At 41.5% G+C, this 19,879-nt stretch overlaps 1 protein-coding gene across 10 annotated transcripts in view; it reads left to right on the top strand.

Moving 5' to 3' along the window:
• Positions 1-19,879, top strand: part of AGAP1 (ArfGAP with GTPase domain, ankyrin repeat and PH domain 1) — a 393,739-nt gene that overhangs the window by 328,944 nt on the left and 44,916 nt on the right. For 6 of the 10 annotated variants that reach the window (XM_080399845.1, XM_080399846.1, XM_080399843.1 and 3 more), the window contains 2 exons: positions 9,325-9,402; positions 18,300-18,454. In XM_080399845.1, the coding sequence (XP_080255971.1) occupies positions 9,325-9,402; positions 18,300-18,454 (233 nt within the window). The remainder of the gene's footprint in view (positions 1-9,324; positions 9,403-18,299; positions 18,455-19,879) is intronic. The other 4 variants (XM_080399847.1, XM_080399839.1, XM_080399841.1 and 1 more) reach the window with 1 other exon arrangement.

Genomic DNA, 19,879 nt, shown 5'->3' on the forward strand with positions numbered 1-19,879 from the left:
GTGCTTTGTTACTAAACCAAAAATAAGCCAACATGCACCATACACTTGCTTAGCTTGGGGATGGCTCCAGTAATTAATTCATGATGATGCTAGGTTATTTTTCTCATATTTCCCGTGGTAAAAGACATGATATAAACAACGGAACAGAGCCAGAAGATCCACTTACGCACTGCTCCACCTGTCTGGAGTAGGTTAATATGGACAATAAATATTGAAATGCAATTAAGATAAAAATACAGTTTTCAATGAGCACATTTTGCGTGGTTTTTGCATTTGTATTACTAGAGTAGGGTCAGCTGGGGTATGCAGAAAACTGTGATGTGGCATTACAAGTGAAGAAATCAATGATGATTTTGACAAATCACATTTTGTCAGGGAAATATTTTGTTTTCCCCTGCAGTTTGGCTTTGGGTTTTTTGGTTTTTTTTTTACTATGAATGTGTACAAAGAAGTGGAGGCAGGGTGACGAACTGATTCTTTTAATTCCATAATAACTCAGCTAGCCTTGTGGAGTCAACCCGATTGGAGAAACTAACCTTAGAAATTGGTCGATCAAATGCTACAAGCAGAGTACTTGTTTTCTAGTATTGAAGCTGGTGGTCTAGTGATCACAGCCAAGCAATTACGGCCCTGTTAGATAGCATGAGTAGTAGTCATTAAATAATTATACCTTTGATTAGCTGCTTTAACTGTTCGTTGCCTTTGAAATATGATAGTATAATTTAAAGCTTTTATTAAAAGACAATTTTTCTAGGTGGTTGAAAAGGATTTTTGTGTGTGTATAAAAGACCCATAATTTTCTGCTTCAGATAATGAAAAACTGAGAAAAATGTTTCCAATTAACATTTACTTTTGTCAATTTGAATCTTGTATGTTTATAGCGTATTGGAAATGCACTGAAATAGTTTAGTGGGTCCTTTACCTACTGCAAAAGTTTCAATGGAGAAATCTTAGAGGGGGGAACTAAAAACATTCTTTAGAAATGTTTAATTAAACTAACTATTTTCCCTGTCACGAGTAGAAGTATGAATGTGTTTTCATTTTTTTCCTTCATTTGAAATGTTCCAAGTTGAATCTAAGCCAAACATAATTAACTATTAATGTGATTTGAAGTATTAGAGTACTTTGTGCGTTTGAAATAGAGTACTGGACAGGATTCTGGTTGGGGGGGGGGGGGGGAGTTTGTGGGGGTTTTGTATCAGGCACACAGTTTTACTTGTGTTTGGGCTGTGCAACTTCTGGAATTCAGCACTTTTAGTAATTTCCTTGGATGCTCAGCAGCTTGTTTTTCTGAGCATTCTGGTGTCCAAAAAGGATGTATTTTAAGGGCTGTTACCATATGGAATAACTGGCAGTGGTTAAATCTCTCTTATTTTGGCTCTGGGGTTTTTTTGATTGTTGGGATATATGTCCTATTAACACCCATGCACTGAACAGAAATGTTTGGAAACTTTAGAGTCACATTCAAGTGTTTAATGATGTTATAATTTGGAAATCTGGTTTAATAGATACACTGTATGCTTTTATTAGGAATTATAGAAAAGTAATACATGTATTTATGAGATCCTTGCTCTTTGTGGCTTTTTTTTTAAAATGTAGTGTTGGTCAAATCTGGAAACGCAATGTATCTAGGTTATTTTGCTTTCTAAATCTCAGATGTGCCTGGGTCCTTTTTTTTTTCCTTTTTTTTTTTTTTTCATTTTTCCTAAAACCCTTATTTGAGGAATTTTTGTTATTGCTGCTTCCAGGTAAAACAGACAGTGTCAGGCCCCTTCACAGTCACAGAAACAAGGTTACATGGTATAAGAATCTCCTGGGTTGCATCTTAATAATTTCAGTCCTCTTATGAAAGAGCGTGGTCTTGTTGAGCCAGTTGCTCTTGTGCTGACCAACAAGGAAGAAGAATCCCCAGCCTGCAGTTTTACAGCCCCTGATGAAACCGCCCGTGATGCAGAAGGAGTTGAAAAAGAGCACGGGGAGGGCTGAAGTGCAGAGTCCTTTCCCCATGGGGTGGCAACTAGATGGTCCTGCAGCTCATCCTTAAATACCCCTCTGACGCTCAAGTTTGCCTCTCGTACAGATCTTATATACCCCTGTTTTTCTAGATAGATATTACACATGTATTCTATGGAAAAGTTCCCCTGGCCAATGCTACGGGAGAAGGTTTTTCCTTATCTGTCTTCTCAGTCTTTAATTGTTGCACAAGAAGAATAAACAAACATACATCCTTAGGTGGATGAACGGTGTTATTTATTTTGTGCAGATGATGATGAGATGTTCTGAGAAGCGAGTAGCACGCTAACTCCATCCCCAGCCCCCTTCCTCCAGTGTAGGTGAAAAGATCCTATTATTTCTGATAATTGATGCTGAGGGCTGTGGCGTGCCTCATTTAATCAGCACTGTTCAGCACACTCCAGGGATGTAATTCATGCACACTTTAACATTCAACATGGCTGACAAGGCTTGGACACACAACCTAACGGCTACATCATTTTTTAATCAGCTATCTGAGAACTATTTATCTAATCAACAAAGAACTCTGTCACATGGAGACCAGAGGTGACATTAACACGTCTGTAGTTTCTCAGCACAGCAGTGAAGGAAGATTTTTAGGGTGAGACGGTAGATATTAAGACTCTCCTAAGAATAAAAGCATATTTCTGCTTATCAAAGTATATCAAGAACTGAATTTGAGTGAGTTGAAGGGGGTTAATCTGATGTTTTGTTGAGTATAGTATCTTAAAGCACCCTTAGAGAACTTCACAGGTATCAAACAGATGTATCCTCAGATCACACATGGGTAAGTAAGTGTGCTTTCTAAAAACATCTATTGCTTTTAGAAATAATGGTGTGTGACCTAAACCTAACTAATCAAAACTAGACAGGAAAAGTAGGTTCATTAACACAGAATAAATAGCATCCCTATTAAAGAAAGCAAACACAGAAATTCTGTCTGCAAGGGCTTGGTCACAGATGCAAAGTTATTGCCTGAACAAATACAGAGATATGTGCTAATTGGGAGTGATTAAGTTTAATTGATTTGCAGGTACTCCAGATCTTAGTGAACAGCTATACCAAAGCCTAGTTTTCTTCTTTGTATACCGACGTACCTAATCTCACTTTAAGATGTACACGTTTAAAACATATAAGCAAGCCCATTTTGCATACAGCATGTATGTTAAATGAGTACGGTTCAGCTCACAAAGTGGAGGACTGAAAAACATCAGCAAATGGAGGCTTGCCTGTTCTTCAGGTGCAGCTGGATGTCCTCCCAGAGCTTCAGCTCAAACGGCAAGCTGCTGCCACCATTTTATTGTAATAGAAGACACCTAACATGTAATCATCTCCCACTAGATGTAAGTGTCTTCTATTTGGATTCAATTTTTAGCGCTCTCTTCCAGTGGTGTTTGGCTGTTCAAAGTCTTGCACGGCCATTAAATAACCTGTATGGCTTCCACTTCAGTGTGTGTTACAGCTGAAAAAATAACAGATAAGGACCTAGAAAATGGAAAGAATGGAGTGGAATTGCCTCTGGCCAAGCGCAGTGAGTCGGGTCAGTACCTACAGGGTCATGGCAAGGACCTTCGTGACTCCTGCGCTCTGTGGCATTTCTTCATATCCCACCACAAGTGTCTTAAGTCGTGTTTGATTTAAGCAGACTGTAAAGGTTGTTTGAAGGAAAGCCCCAGCAGCAAACACTTCTGGCCTTTCCAAATTTGTATCGGTTTTTAAAAGTCCCAGGCGCAGATCTGGAAGCCGTATGGTTCTCATGGGGTTGATGAAACAAAGGACAGATCGGTAGGAGTAATATATTTTAAGAGCAAGCAAGCAAGAGAAGTTTGTTTAGAACAAACAAGGAGTGGGAGCCTTGCTTACCTTGGAGATCTTGGAAGATCTTGAAGCCTGTTTTCTGGAAAGATGAGTTTATCAAATGAAACCCAACTCCTGAAGGAGTGCACCATCAGCGGGTTTTAGGTAGCTAGATGCCCAGGGCATTGCTTTGGTGAGCTGCAGTGCTCCTTTGCCTGCCATTTGTAATTATTCACTTTTGCCTGATGGTCTTAGAAAACGCCCTCTCCACGGGCTGGTCGCTGGAGCCCGCATGGCACGAGGCAGCGGGGCGTTTGGCGCTGCCGGCAGGTGCGGCGGCGAAGGGAAGGGATTTACGGCTCCTGGAAACACAGCCTGCCCCGTTTCAAGACTCTTCAGATGGAGTTATGTTTGCGGAGCAATACGTGTGAGGAGTTCACCTTGCTGCTGCGCCTGAAATGGCAGAGCTTTGTTCAGCAGGGCTCGGGGAATCGGCACGAGGGTTACGTGCAGACGGTTTGAACTGGCTTTCATGTGATGTTTTGCGCAAGAAATACTCAAGAAAACTTGATAGCAGTCATGGCTAACACAACCCCCTCCGAAACAACAGGTCACTGGTACGATAGCTCTATTTCACACAGAGCATGTCCATCCAAAAATATTTATCAGCTGTCATGCCAGGTAGCCGTATGTGTTCTGGGGTGCTGCTTTGCAGGGCTGTCTGCTTCCCAGCTGCACGTGAGGAGTGTGCAACCAGAGAAGCTGTGTTTGCTGGTAGGTATTATGCAAAAAGATATTTTTGCAAGTGGCTCGAACAAGTGTTCACCCTGGGGTATTTCATCGCCTAGGTTTTAGTTCAGTACAGAGTCTGCAGGTGCCGAAGGCCACACTTCTGACACCAGGACACATCTGTGTCCTGTCCTGGCCAGGGCTTCTGTGAACTCTTGAGGCAAAATGCAGGTCACAGACAACACCTGGGAAATCTTTTTTCTGAATGAGCAATAGCAAGTGTTTTGTCTTGCACAATGTGACTGAGCTGGATGAGTTTTTTAGCGTTTAGATGGGGAGGTAGCAAAGAACTTTCTAAAAGCTGGAGTTGCCCTGAATATCAAATATCCCTGAAACACAAAGCTGGGATTAAAAAATAAAGAAGTTGCAAGAGCATCTTGGATAAGTAAAGTAGGAGGAGTGAAGGAGGGAAACGGAAGGGCTTCTGGAGAGGCTGTGGTTATATGCACATGATGATCCCTTTGATGAGGAGGGAGTCAAAGTCCTCCCGCATGGATGCAGAAACTGCAGAGTTTTACCACAGCAAAAGTTTGCCATTGCTCACATCATTCATTTGCCATAAAAATTATGATGAAATTTAGGATAGCATTAAAGAAAATAATCACGCCCAGGCAGTTTGATTAAATAAGCAACTGTGTGTTTGTCAGGTGTATGCAAACCCAGGAATTACTTGTTTCTAAATGTACAGCAGCGTTGCCAGGCACTGCAGATGTCGTTTAGGTGGAAGGAGGGAACAATTTTCTAATTTCTGCATTACTGAGAGGGGAAAATTCACTCCTCAGGTTGGTGTGCGACTTCTTAGGGCTGAACTGACGTGTCTGTTTAGATGGTGTGTGGTTGTTTTACAGCCTATGGAGATTTTCAGCTAGTTGCTAAATATTTTTTTCTGGTAGGACTGAACAATTGCTGAACTCTGTCCTACCTGAGGAGTAGCTCCTGCTATAAAAAAATTAGTATAGGTACGGCCTGTGGTAACACTTGACACAGTTGCAGAGAAGTGCATCATTCTTTCCTCCTTACAAATCAGTCTGGTGGATTCCAGGTCCTTAACTGGTACATCTGAAAAAGATACCCTAGTAGGTACGTGCCACACGAGCAATACATCCCATTATAGATGATACAGAAAGCAGCTTTCTTGCAAGGACTCAGGAAATCACTTCAACACTTCATCTTAAAAAAAACCCACATCTCAGGCTCTGGGAGTCAGAGCTTTCATGGTCGGGTGCGTTGTGATTTCTTCCCGTAGTCACTACCAGGAGGAACAGCTGGATGATGGCTTGTATCCAGTCGAAGGTTGTGGCGTTGTTTTGCAGGGTTGATAAAAGCTGAGCTCTGTGCCGTTGGGTGACGGATAGCGACTTCTTGTGCTGGTCCAGATTGAGTGTTAAGATGCACAAATTAATTCACCCGGTGAAGATAGGAGTTTAATCTTGGCAATCTAAATTTCTGGAGTTAATGAGCTTGGGTAAGAGCAGAAACTGTGCTGCTACGCTGTGTCTACACAGTGGTCGGGATAGGAGGACTGCTTTGATTGCTGCGAGATGTTGTTTTTCTGTCAGCAATGAAGCCAGAGATCGGGGCAGGTGTCAAAGTTAATAGAAGATTTTCTTGAAACATCATTAAAATATATTAATCATTCAGATTGTGGTAGCACAACATACTAGGCAGAATAGTACTTGCCACCTCGGTACAAGCTAAATTAAATACCTGGTGTCTTCTGGGAAATAGTGAACTTCATTCCAGATATTTGATGTTTGAGAGAGAGGTCTGGGTTTTTCGGGTATCTCTAGTTAGAGATGCTTCTTAGTGGCTTTTTGAAGAAAACAGGCTTCCAGAAAATACTTCAAATCAGTCTACCTTAAAGATCTTTCTAATTAGGGAGCTTTGCTGTTAAATAAAGAAGTAAGTATTCCTTACAGCTTTTTGTTGGAAACTAGTTGGGTTTTTATTTGTTTGTGTAAGCGTATATCTGCTCTGTGTGTGTTTACATATGTATGTATAGATTGATATATCCAGAGTTGGCAACGAGAGCTTTTGTAGAATTAACTTTTGAACCTGGAAGTGAACCCGGAGCAGATGGACTGAGTATCCTGGGATATAAGTCAAAGACCAACCAGGCAAATAACGACCTCCCGTGCCCATCAAGGCCCCGTCGGTAGGTAACACAAACGTGTAGACAGTATGTAATTTCGAAGGCAGGCAGGGTAGGATGGCTAAGCTGGGCCCTGACGTTCGCACGGGCATCAATCACCCCACGGTGGCTGTGCTTGACAGTGTCCAAACCTGCTGCTGATAATATTATCGAATCCTCAAAGACAGCAGAGTACCTCGAGGAAGCAGGCTGGAGCCTAATCGATGCTAAAGGACACACTCGGATGTATCAGGACCTCGGCATCGCTGCAAAAAAGTCCATTTGTTTAAAGAGAAGAAAAAGGCATGACACTTAACACATTAAAATGGATTATTTCATCAATAGGTTAATAGAAAAGCAGGCTGCGAGTTCACTTCCTGCTCAGACGGCCGTGCTCTAACGTGCCATTAAAGTGTGAAAAATGGAAAGGGGCTGGGAAAGGGTCTTTGTGTACGGGAGACCGTCTTCCCTTTCTGAGGGGTGCCAAACCTCGCTTTTGCCTATTTATATGTAAATGTTTTCCAGGAAAAACACGTTTTCTGCTGGGAAATTGTGCCTATGTAGGTGCTGGGACTTATTAAAGAGGTCTTAAAACGGAAGATTTTTTTTGTGTTGAAGGATGCACCCAATGAAGATCTTTTTAGATTTGATGAACTTTAATTTTTACATAGATCTAACTTAGGCTTCCAGATGTTACCTAATTTCATTTCAGCAAGATGCATTCTAAAGGATGTCCCTCAGACATCCAGTCCTCCTTTTGAGTATATAGCATTAAACCTGCAGATGGATTTATTAAAACACTATAAAGCTTAACAGTCGAGGGTGTTCGGGCAGTTCTCTGCCAGCCTTAGCTTTTTAGCTGAAAATCAAGCTTTCTGTTAAAGATTGGGATGACTTGACATCACTGTTCCTTTTCTGTGGAGGCAGCCGTTTGGTCTGAGTTTCATGGGCCATTGAGAAAGGTCTCTCATAAATATAGAAAGAAAATTTTTAAATTCTTGTATCGCATTTAAAATTTAAATGTATCACATTTAAAATCCTGTGTTTTGCAATGTTCACGTCATCCTAAAGGGTGAGGAGCTTCTGTGGGGTGGGGGAGAATGGTCGTACTCCAGATTTGGAATATCCTGAGATATTCCATTAAGAAGATATGTTCTTCATAACAGACTGTGAGCTGAGTGGGAGTGGAAGACACGTCCCTTTTCAAACACATCTTGGAAATTACTGGTTATTAATGTAAATGATGCTGTCCTTTTGAGAAGTCTCACACTCAAACTCAGAGTCCTCCACTGTCTCTGAGCAGGAGGTCTGGGTGGCCTGCTGAGAAAGGTGGCTTAGAAGGAGATCTGCATGTTCTTCCACTTGTCACCAACCCCAGTGATTTCTTCTCTGCTCCTATAAAGCACATTTTACAAAGTGGTTGCATGCTAAGCAGTGCTGCATCATTATTTCTTGACTAGGTAAGCTCATGTGGTGGCTGGAAAGCCTATAGAGATACCAGTTTCAGCAGATATGGGGTTCCCTCAGGCGTGGGGATGTCCATGGGTGAAGAATAGGGGACACCTCTGTTACTTTAGTCACTGCGAGGTGCCCGCAGTGTCATGATGTACTCAGATGTTTCATATGGTTCCTCTCTGGTGAAACTCAGGTTAAACATATTGTTGATTGAACGTACTTCTCATGCTGTGAATTCACTCTTGAGGCAAAACATGTCGATTTTAAAGAACGTGAAAATGTGCTCTCCTAATGAGCACAGGAATGGAGTGAGTGCTTTTGAGCAGTATTTTCTGCTAATTGTAAAACAGCAGCTGGAAACTTAGAGAATCTCAAAGTTTGGGGTGATTCTAATAAAGCAAGGGTGTTGCCTTTTATACAAAGAATATAGATTTGATTTGATTTGATTTTTTACTTTTCAAATAAATACTTCAGGTTTGCAGAGATTTTCCTGGCGGAGGAAGGGAGGACCACCATCAATTGCATCAATGTCTACTTGACACTCTTCAAAATAATTAAGTAATGCTTCTAAGCTCAATGCTGCAAATAACATGCTTTGTTGATATGAGGATTTAAGGCCATTACATCATCACCTCAACTTTTAAAGGTGATGGTGTAAAAAGGTGTTTTAAAGGTGATCGGCAGGCATCAAGTTATCAATACTGGCTTTTGGAGGAAAAGGAGCTCTTGTCTGGCTGTGTTTTCTTGCTAATTAAATTATATTTTACAGTAGCTGTTTTGTCTAGTCGTGTATCCTCTGTACAAATACTTCCTGCATTTCTTTATTTCTAGTGGTCTGTTTTTGTCTATTCCAATCGCAGATCCATTTAATCTTGTCAAATCGCGTCATGTTGTAGAGACTTAAGAAATCACTCTCGATAAGAGGCTTTCCGTATCATCCATGGATTGGAGAGGCTGTATAGTCCTGTGTGCATTTTCTGTGTGTAGCTCTTCACGTGTTAACAGGCTTGTGCTTGTATTTTACTTCACATGCTATTTTGATGTTTCTTTTCTCCCCTTTTTCATTTATTTTGTCCTCCTTTTTCTTTATTTTTATTCTCTTTTTTTTTTTCTCTTCCCCTTCTGCTCTCTGGACGCAGCCAAACGCAAAGCTTGGAAACTAAACCGTGTTGGTAGCCTGCGAAATATATACAGCAGCAGCAGCACCAACACTGAAGGTAACAAACCCACCCGTTTTAGATGAACACCTCGTCTCTTACCCCTTTTTTTAACCCACTTTTCCAAAAATTGTCTTCCTTGCGTCTCCCCCTTACCCAGTGCAGGCGTGGAAATCAAATTTGCCCAAAGCATGCGTGCTTTCATCTTGTGTTTGCAGAGTCATTCCAGTTGGTCTTTTCATCTTTTTGTTTGTGCGTTTTATTTTGCCATTCATGTTCCTTTCAGCTTACTTAAATTTTGACCTTTCCCTCTAGTCGTGGAGTGGTGATGTTTAAATTACTTCAGGAACCCATTTTCTTCTTTTATTTATTTTTTTATATATATATATATATTTTCCCTTTCTACATGTGGGCACTCAGTGTAATATTTCCCAAGTTATTACAGTTTTTAAAAGTGTTAGTATCAGGTGTAATGATCTGTAGCCAAATACAATAGTGTGCCGTGACATTTAAGTAACAGTCTTAATTTGTTTTGTGCAAGCCTTCTCCATAATGCTCTTTGCAGCTCTAATCCAAAGGCGAGACAGTGCCGGGTCATTTGCATGTGCTACTCTTGCTTGTAAATTCTGTATATTGTTGTATTTCTAAAGGTCACCTGGTGCCAAAGTTCACAAATTGACTTACATTGCTTTTTTTCCACCAAAGACAGCCGTCATGGCTTTTGTATAATAGCACATTGAATTTTATATTTCCCTCCTCCCTTCACCTTCATTTGAACAACACAATTATAAACTTCCTTCTTTTTTTTTCTTTTTTTTTTTTTTTTATTATTATTACAAATGTCAAGGGTCAGAATTACTTGGAAGGCAGGCAAGGGCGGGGGGGGGGGGGGGGGGGGGGGCGGGAATAAACCACAATCCTCCACCACCATTTCCAACAACATGTAAGAGGGATGGTGTAAGAAATAGGGAATGCAAAATAGGTCACAACTCAGTAATCTCAGTATAAGGGAGGGGGAATTTTTTTTTCTTCACTTAAGTGCGAACCAAATGGGTCAAGTAATCGCAAGCGCATGCCCTAACACTAATTGACTTATTTTGGAATGATTATAACTGTAATATTTTTCTTAATGTCACTGTTTTCTGGGCTGTTGATTTTAGTGATTGCCAAGCGGTGGCATTAAATCTCTTGTAAATTTTAAATTGCATGCTATTTCTGTAAACAAGTCCCTCTGTTCACATCCTGATCATTAACCTTTGGTGATTTATATCACCGTCCTTTTTTTGCACAATTACTGCTGTATTGCTGTTGGAAGCCTCGCTCTTGCTGCCAAACAAAGTGTACGCAGGAAACAAAAGTGTGATTTTACTGCAGCTTGTTAAGGAAGCTCTTTTTTTTAATTATAATTCTGTTTTATTTCTCAGTGTAAATGTAAAATTATTACCTTACAGAGCAACAGTCACAAAACTGTCTATTTTGATCCTTTTGTTATCTTTTTGAGAAGGAAGTGCAAAATATGAAATGAGAGAAAACGGCTGTCAGATACTAATGTTTGGGGGTGTTCCACTTAATAGGAAACTAACTAGATACTTTTTAATGATTTGTCTTTTTCTATGTATTTGCTGTTTTTTATCCCCTGGCCAGATTTTTCTTCTAATCATTGTGCGTGCATGTTTGTTGTTACAGGTTTACTGCTTGAGAAGCTTGCGATTTCATATCTACCTGTTACTAAACTGCAACAGGGAAACAAGTGTAATGAATTCCCTTGTGTTCTACACATAAAGATTTAATTTTTTTTTAGGTTCTGTCAAGTTTGAGAAATCTTTTATCTTACTGATCAAACTAAGTATCAAAGGCACCTTGGATAAGCATATGGGAACATGTTCCTGCTGGCCATGGTCCAAAGAGTTTTGAGATGTAACATCAAAGCCAAATTCTGAAGTGATGCAAATGCATCTTTTTTTGGAAATATTAGCCCCGCTAAAAACTGAATGTTCAATATTTTCCATAGCTTCGCATCTTTGAGCTGGTACCCTAAGCCTTGGTGTGAGAGCCAGAACTGTGAGGCATGCAAATGTTGAGTTAATAAGCATTGTAAGTATTAAAAGCCACATGTTTAGATAATTATGCCTTCAAAAAAGAGAACGATGATAGGAAATGGCAGTTCAGAATAACAAATCTGCTTTGGCCTTCAGCACATGCTCGATCAATTGCCCTTACGCCTTTTTACAAACCAAAAAAATATTTCCATCATCTACGGTCCCATTTTTTAAGGCTTGATCTAGCAAGTAGCCTCTCCAATAATTTTTAACACCCAACCTTTTATTTTTAGGTCTTCTGTATGCTTCTAGGTAGCAAAATCTCTGATTGAGATGAAGAAATCTGCAGCTCAGGTGCTGCAACTGTTTTGAGGATGCTTGGCAGAAGCAGGTACAGGGATGGTCCCCAGCATGGTGGGTCTCTTACACTCACACAGGGTCACCTTTGGCTGTACACCCTGCAAAGCTGAGTCCTCCCTGAACGTGGCTCCTCTCTCTTGGCTATTTGGTAGCAAAGATACTGTGTTACTGATGGGTCTGTCGCCGTCGCACAGGGGTGAGGGAGGGTAGGATTTTCACCAAGGCGGCTGGGTGTAAGCCCACACCTGCAGGGCTCTTAACATCTGAGGGCAGAGAGAAGCGGGGCATTGCAAGCTATGTCCTTGGCTGCTCCTTCATCAGTTTTGTATGATTGCATGTCTTTAATTTTAGAGCTTGCCTAAAACTCTTAGTTTTCAGATTCTAGTTTTTTTCTATAGGGATCCACCAGCAAATGAAGAAGTCCCACCTGCTTCTTATTGCAGGTGGCCAAGCTTTAAGCAATCCTTTGATTCTATAGGGGAAAAGTATGCAGTATCAGTGTGTTAAACTTCAAACAGACCCCGCTCAGGTTTTAAGACAAGCTAAAGTCACTTGTAGCACGTATCGTAGCAGTATTATTAAAATACAGAATTATTTTTCCTGTATCAGCAGATTTGGCCGCACAGAGGAGTATCGTTATGACATTAAATGGCTGTGCTTTGCATGCTGTGGTTTAACATGCATAAAGATATTAAATCCTCATGTTTCCACTCTTCATGATTACGTATGTGACATGTTAAGAGTGTGGCATCAGAGTTGCCAGGCTTTCACGGAAAATTTTGGTTTCGCATAATCATTAAGTCCCAAACTACCTTTTGTTTAAAAGTTAGAGATGCCGTGGTGCCGTGCCTCTGCAGAAAGTTCACTTTTGCTGACGGTGGCAGACGGAGGGGGAGGCTATTCAGAGCACCCGAGATCAGCTCTGCCCAGCAGACGCGGCTTCGCAGCAAGTTAAGCAAGTTTTTCAGCTTTGAAACACGTATTATTTAAAAACTAAACCACGGGCTTGAAATGTGTTAGGAAACACCTAATGTAAGTGTAGGCTCGTGTACTGTATGAACTGAATTTTAAAATTACTTCATGGATTTCTTCAATCCGTGTCGCTTTGGCATCCAAATAGAACAACAAGTACATATGGCAGGGGGACTTGGTCCCTTGAGCTAGAAACCCGCCTTTCATCACCAGTTTGTCACTCACAGGGAGCGATATAAAACAATACTGCTGAAAAATTCTTCCAGTGGAACACAACCTTTATCAAGAGCTGTGGGCGACCGATAGCAGAGCTATATTGTCCTGATAGAGTTGATTTTCAAAACTAATTAGATTTAGACACTGGGTTTGGAAAGGGGAGAGAAGTATTAGCATAGTCATGCCCAGTGGGACATGGCACAAATATTTCCTTAATTGAAGCTGCTAATAAACATACTTGTCTTCCAAGTTACCGGGATAATTTACACCGAGTGGCAAAAGGTAATGATAGTTAACATTCTATAGCGTGTAAATAACACGTGCCTTTGTTGTAAACAAATTGTATATTGCAAGCATCTAATGTTGATTGCTAGGACACCTCGGCAGCTCTTCATTCTCACCCTTTTGAGAAGATGAAGGGTTATTAAGGAAGGGTGCTTGAGTGGACGCAATTTTTGAGAGAGGGAGGCGGGTGTGATAGAAAGGGAGTTTAAATAGGTCTCAGCGTTACTTGAGGCAGGCTTGACTGGGTTTTAAGCTGTAACCTCAGCTCTTGAAGATGCTTCATGGCTGTTTGAAATACGCCATTGAGAATCTTTTGGTTGTGCACTTGACTTCTTGTTTCTGGAAAGTGTTTCCTGCCTGAGTGGTATCATCCACCAGACGTGCACGGTGAGTTACTGTTAATTAGCAGCAGCACCAGGATCCTCTGATGATGACTACATTGGGCAGAGATGCAAATGCACAATGCGTCACCTAGTGAAAGAGGCTGGTTGGCTCGGAAGCGAGAAGATCTAGTTTTATTTCTGATTCTGGCAAAATGTTTGTGTGAGCCAGTGAGAAATGCTCTAAGCCTGGCAAGTCTCTGTTTTGTATCCGTGAAAAAACAGAAATATTTTTTTGTTTAAAAGCAAGCTTTTGGGATGGGTGGAATTTCTGACTGCAGAGTGCCTGGCGGAAAGGAGCCCTTGTCTTCCATTGATTTCAAACTGTGCTTGTGGTTACCCACCACTGGTGCAAGGTGTCGGTGGCTATTCAGTGCAGTTCCTAATATTGGGGATAAAAGGTGTGGCAAGTGGAAGTCATGAACAAACTGACACATGCATAGCATTTAGAACTGCTCTTAGGGGATACCAGGAGGTGTAACTGCTTCTGGAGATTTGTTTTCCCTACATTTTAGCAGACTTAAAATTGAGTTCTCTGGAACAAGTTACAGACTAATTGCATCCTGTAGTTATTTTCAGTGTGGTTTTCTAAATCTAATCTTGTTACATACAATAAACACAGGCATCGGTACGGGAATGCAGTGAGACCATGCCTAAATGTTTGTTTTCCCTTGCACAATTCTTTGCTTCTAAGAAATTGTATATCTTGTTTTCCATAAGTGGGTGGGCTGTAGCAATGTCTGCCTTTTGGCAGAGCAAAATAGATGTTAACTTGAGTTAAATGCAGTAATTTTACTATGAGAAGATAATGGCGAAAACCGTATGTGCAACATAAACCATGGTACCATGTAGCTTCTTGGAAGTGGTGTGATGGGTATGATGGTGTGGTGGTTTTCCCAAAATTCACTGATTGCATGCCCACTTCCATTTAAGAAAAAAAAACAAACTCGTATGCTGTAGGTTCCATATCATCATAATCTTACAGTTTCAGCTCATTTCCCATCCTAGCCACTCCTTCCCACTTTAAAAAAAGCAAAACAAACAGCAGCAGCAGCATTTTAGACATCTCCTGTTGATGATAACTTCCAAATGGAAATCAGTTGCAGCCGTTCTTTGCACTTTAACCCTTTGTCTGCTGGCCTTCCAGGAAATAATTGATGACTGATTGGCCCATTAACCTTTTTTAAAAAAAAAAAGTTTGACAGCCTGGACTTGTGTAATGAGGAGGGATTCCTAGTGAAATCAGGTTGATGGCTGAGTTGCTTGCCCCTGAGGATGCAAAATTAGCCCCACGGGACCTCGTCTGCATAGAAACTGGACACAATTAGTGTAATATCCAGTGTTATTAATGTAGTTTGGAGTAATTGGGCAGGTTGATTTCGACAGGTTGATGGTGCTAAAATACTATTATAGTGGACCTTTCTATGAATAACTGTTAAACATGGAAAACTGTTTAATAAAATTTTGTGATTGGGCTCACAGGGATTTAAATAGCACAACCTATAATTTTACTGAAGAGTAAAAGTGAACAATTTCATTCTGCCACCTGAATTTTCCTGTTGGTGTATGCGCTGGTTAGGGACATACCCATTTGCTACTTGTCTTTTCTAGGCATTGTCCTGTGGGTTAATGTGAAGCAGGCACTGCCGCTTTGTTTCACAATTGTGCTTGCAAAAAAAAAAATTCAGGGTATTTAAGCAGAAAGCATATTATTGAATGCATCTTCAACTGGCACAGTTGCTTTTCATCTGAGCTTTTTAGGGAGTAGACCTGAAGCTTCAGTGGATATCAGAGAGTGAAAGCTTGTATGTTCTTAATGTATCATCAGCAGTGACCAAGTTTGCAGCTCACTTACTGCTGAAGTCAAAATGTCCTTCCAGCCCAGCCTGAAAACATGCTGCGGCCCTTGTAACCCATGGTGGGGCTGTACGGGGACAAACTCGCCAGTGTGTTACGTGGACTTTGTGAACCAGAGCCACAAAGGCTGTGTAAGGTCTTTACAGCTTTTGTCACAGCAGAAAAGGTCAGGAGATGAAACAAGGGAGCCTCTCCTTTGGGGAAAGAAGACTTGGCATATAAAAGAGCGACCATGGGAAATGGCTGGAGGTGTTTCCTGAATTGCAATCCAGTCGCCTGAATAGCTGGGTTTGTGTCTTCTGCCATAGGTCTCCATAGCAGGGGAATAACTTTGTGCAGCAATTCTGGAAAGCAAAGCTTGCAGAAGTATTGCTGCGAGGACAGTATTGCAACCTCGCTTTTAGATGGTACATTGCCTGAATTGCAGAGTCTATTTCTCATGGCCCTTCTTGGGCAAACCAGCTTCATGTACGTGATCAGGATTATTGGCAAAGAGGATAGGAGAATTCAGTGGTGCTGCAGCTTGATTGCCTATACTGTTTTTTTAAGGTCTGGAATTGTAATGCTGGAAAGTCACCTGGTACTTAAATGCTGGAATGAACTGGCGCAGTAGGAGAGACTCTCTGAAGATACACCATATATACTTGTTGAGTGTTAGTTACATACTGTCTGTTCTTGTTATGCATTGAGAAGTCAGCCCTGCCAGCATGCTGGAGAAGTCTCCTCTCATCCTCTTCTGTGCTTTTGCATCCCTACAGGGCCTCCTCCCCGTTTAAAAAGGTGGCATTGGGAATTTTTAATTGGAGGTGACAAAATCACTGTTTTCCCTAGTAGGCGGCTCCTTCAGCTTATACCAAACCTTTGGCTTACATAGAAGTGGTATGGTGTGTAGGCAGGGGAGAGAGGTGCGGGGCAAATACGATGCTGCCTGGCACGGAGCTGCAAGCGGAGAAGGGAAGGGCTGAGGGGGAAGGGCACGAGGAGCAGAAAATGGAGTGAGGCTGGAAAGGGTCTTTCTGTTGCTGCATACTGCGGGATCCCTGCCGTGACGATACGTGTGCCTCGGTACCGCCTGCACTGCATCACTTACGCAGGAGGCTGTTCTGAACATGCAGCGACCAGCATTTGGAAATCCTGCTTTAGTAAGCCTTCAGGCGTACAGAGTTTTATCACTTAAGAGCCATTGAAAGGCCTAAAAATGATGAATTTCCTAAACGGGACTCTGCAGGGGGCTGCTTCAGGTGGGATTCAGTTTTTCATGTTCTCTTCCTTCACTGTCATTCCTGTTTTCATCAACGTGTGCATAACTGCAATGCCTGTACCTGCCCCCACTGACCACATGCTGTACCGCTTCTGTGGAAGAAGACCATAACTGTGCTGTCCTACGGGAGACGGCGCGCAGGACTGAACGTAACTTCCTTTGCTGTTGAGTAGTTCCTCCTACATTTTCCTCATAAACTCTTGAAAGCTTTGTGTGATAAATGTGGGGTTTGCCATGATTTATTCATACCATTTTGGATAATGATTCTACCTGTTGGGTTCTAACACAGTGTTGCTAAAATGGAAAAGCAGCTGTTGCATCATTTCTCTTAGCTTGCTTTTCCCGTTTATCCCACACACTTTTTTCAGTAAAACTGCTCTTTCAGGTGCCCTCATGCACCTGGAAATAACCTTCATCTCCGTGTTTATTCTCACTTCAAGGCACGCAGTAACCTTCTGCTGTTCTTTGAGGCATCATTAAAGCAGTGTAGGCACTGGCCTTGCTGGCGTGGAGTTTATCAAAGAAAACCAGTTGTCCCACAAGTTGAGAAAATGACTGCCAGTGAGCAGCAGTCCTCTCTTTAAAGCTAGTGCTAGATTTGTCACTTATCTTCGCATGCTTATGGATGACAAGGTAATACAGGAGTTCCATGGCTCTGAATATATAATAAGTCATTAGCAGGCAAGTGAATGTAAATGCTCTTTCTAAAGCCCATTATGGCTGATGTTCACCAGAACTTTGTGCTCTATTGTTCTTTCCCTTTCATGCTTCATGCCTGCCCTTCCGAAATTCACTTGCTCTCTTTCAGCTTCCTTGATTTTTTTAATTTGACGTTGGTGTCCCATGTGTAGTTAGAGTGTGTGTCCATTTATTTCAGTTCTGACGGTATTTTCATGTGCTGCGGTCCTCTGGCCTGAATACTTGTCCTTATACTCTAGTAGCCCTAAGGATATTTCACTGACCCTTTCTGCTAGCTTCTCACATCATTTTCTCATCTCCTGTGTCGAACGTGAATGTTGAATAGGTTGAACTGATTTTAATCCTGTATTATAACCCAGTGTATTTTTGCTGTAGACAAGAGAATGTACACATCTGCTTTTAATGTATCTGTGCATGTAAAAAACTGCTGGAAGGAGGAGGGTAAATTGGCACATTTGCTGTATTGTCAGCTCTTTATAGTCCATTCATCTTTTTTAAGTTATTTTATGACACACTTTGATTTGTACATTATCTAGCTCTTAACACCTCAGGTTTAAATCTAAATGATGCTTGTTAGCCGCTTTGTGTTCAACAAAGGTGTGGGTTCGATACCAAACTCAAAAATGCACACAGGAACTGAATATTTACCCAAAACAGTACTTTATCTGCGTAACATTTCGAGAGAAAAAGCAGCGGATCCGCAGGTCTTTTTCAGATGCATTGTGCAACTGCAGGGTAGTTGGGTGGAGCTAGCCTCAAACCTCAGGTGTCCAGGGCTGCGTTTGCTCGTTACATTGCAGAAATACTCATCAAGCAGGATTGCTTAGGCCTAGCTATTGGTATCCTGAAACTTAAATCTTTTCTTCCTATTGCATGTGTTTTTTTCAGAACAAGAGGAAAACTTTGAGTTTATCATCGTCTCTCTCACCGGCCAGACTTGGCACTTTGAAGCTACCACATACGAAGAAAGAGACGCGTGGGTACAAGCCATAGAGAGTCAGATCTTGGCCAGTTTACAGTCATGTGAGAGCAGCAAGAACAAGGTACGGCACACAGAGTCATACTGAAAATCAGTAACGGGTGGACGATCATTAAGGTGAAAGCAAAGTCAAGAACTCTGAACTGTAAACCTGTGCTCCTGGAGACATGCGTGCATTACGCACACGGCAGAGCAGTAGAGCTGCAGGCGTATCTCGGGTATTTCAAGGCAGCTGGTGCTGTAGCCTGTTGTACGGCTTATTTTTTACAGCAATTGGATTAATGGGGTTCCTGAATTACCTTTCTTGCCTTCAGTATTGCTCTTAAAATTTTAGCTGAAACCTGGGGCTAAGTCATGGCCCCTTCCTACGGAGAAGTTGGTCACTGGGCTACTAGTCACTAGCGGTGACCAGTGGTAGTCCCTGCTGCAGGTTCACGTTTGGTCAAGCTGGAGGTCTGCAAGAAGGCCCCTTAGGAAAAGCCTGTGTCGGAGAAGAGTGCTGGCAGATCCCAAATCCAGCATTTTACTAGTCAAATCTCTAGTAAAGCCCCTGCATGGTAAAATCTAACTACACATTCTGGTTGGCTTAACCTTAAGTGCATAGTAGTGTTCAGCCATGGGATTCTGCCATGATGAATTAATATAAATCATGGAAACCAAAGCGTATGTGCAGTTTCCTCTTCTTTAATTACACCGAATTAATTTTTTATGGTTTTCTGCCTTAACTAATGTAACACAAAGCAAATCCCGAAACAGTTCATCAAAGCTTTTTGGGGGAAGAAGATCACGGCCTAAGAGGAACAGGCCTTCTGCCTCGCAGTGCTTTCATGTGATGACAGAAGTAATTTGTTCTGCTTTCCTGTCAAAGTAAACGTTTAAATCTGAAACTTCTTCAGCCATTGCTCATTTTTGGAAGAGCAGGAGATCTTCTGCTTCTTGAGTCTCTGCATCTGCAGACTCTTCACAGCTAGAGAGCAAGGTGTTCGTGGTAGTCGAGGGGGAGAAACGGGCAGTGATAGTTCAGACATTACCCCCCTGTCAGTTGTCTTTAATGATTTTATATTGCAAGGAGGAGACTCATATTTTCAAATTAATGCAGCCTTTCATTGCCCTGATCTACCAGACTAGATCAGACACCAGTAGCTATCACCATCATTATCATATTTTCCACTTCCCATTTTGTTTAAAAAAATTATTTATTTCAAATATGTATTTCTGAGATAGAGAAAAATCACTGCTTACGTGTTTTCTTGCCTCCCGTGGGTTTACACATTCTAATATATGTGTTAAGGGAACACAAAAGGCGAGATTTCTACACTAACACCTATATAAAAATACTCACATAAATGAGGGTAAAGAGTAACTGGTAAGTGGCTCAGAGATATTTTATTTTTTCGGTAAAGTATTACTGAGGTTTCAAACACGTCAGAAGAATTAGCTGGAATAGCAAAGTGCAGTTCCTTGGGCAGGTTTGTTAGGTGGCCCGTTG

The sequence above is a fragment of the Falco punctatus genome (genome assembly GCF_963210335.1).
Source record: "Falco punctatus genome assembly, chromosome: 8".
Lineage (NCBI taxonomy): Eukaryota > Metazoa > Chordata > Aves > Falconiformes > Falconidae > Falco > Falco punctatus.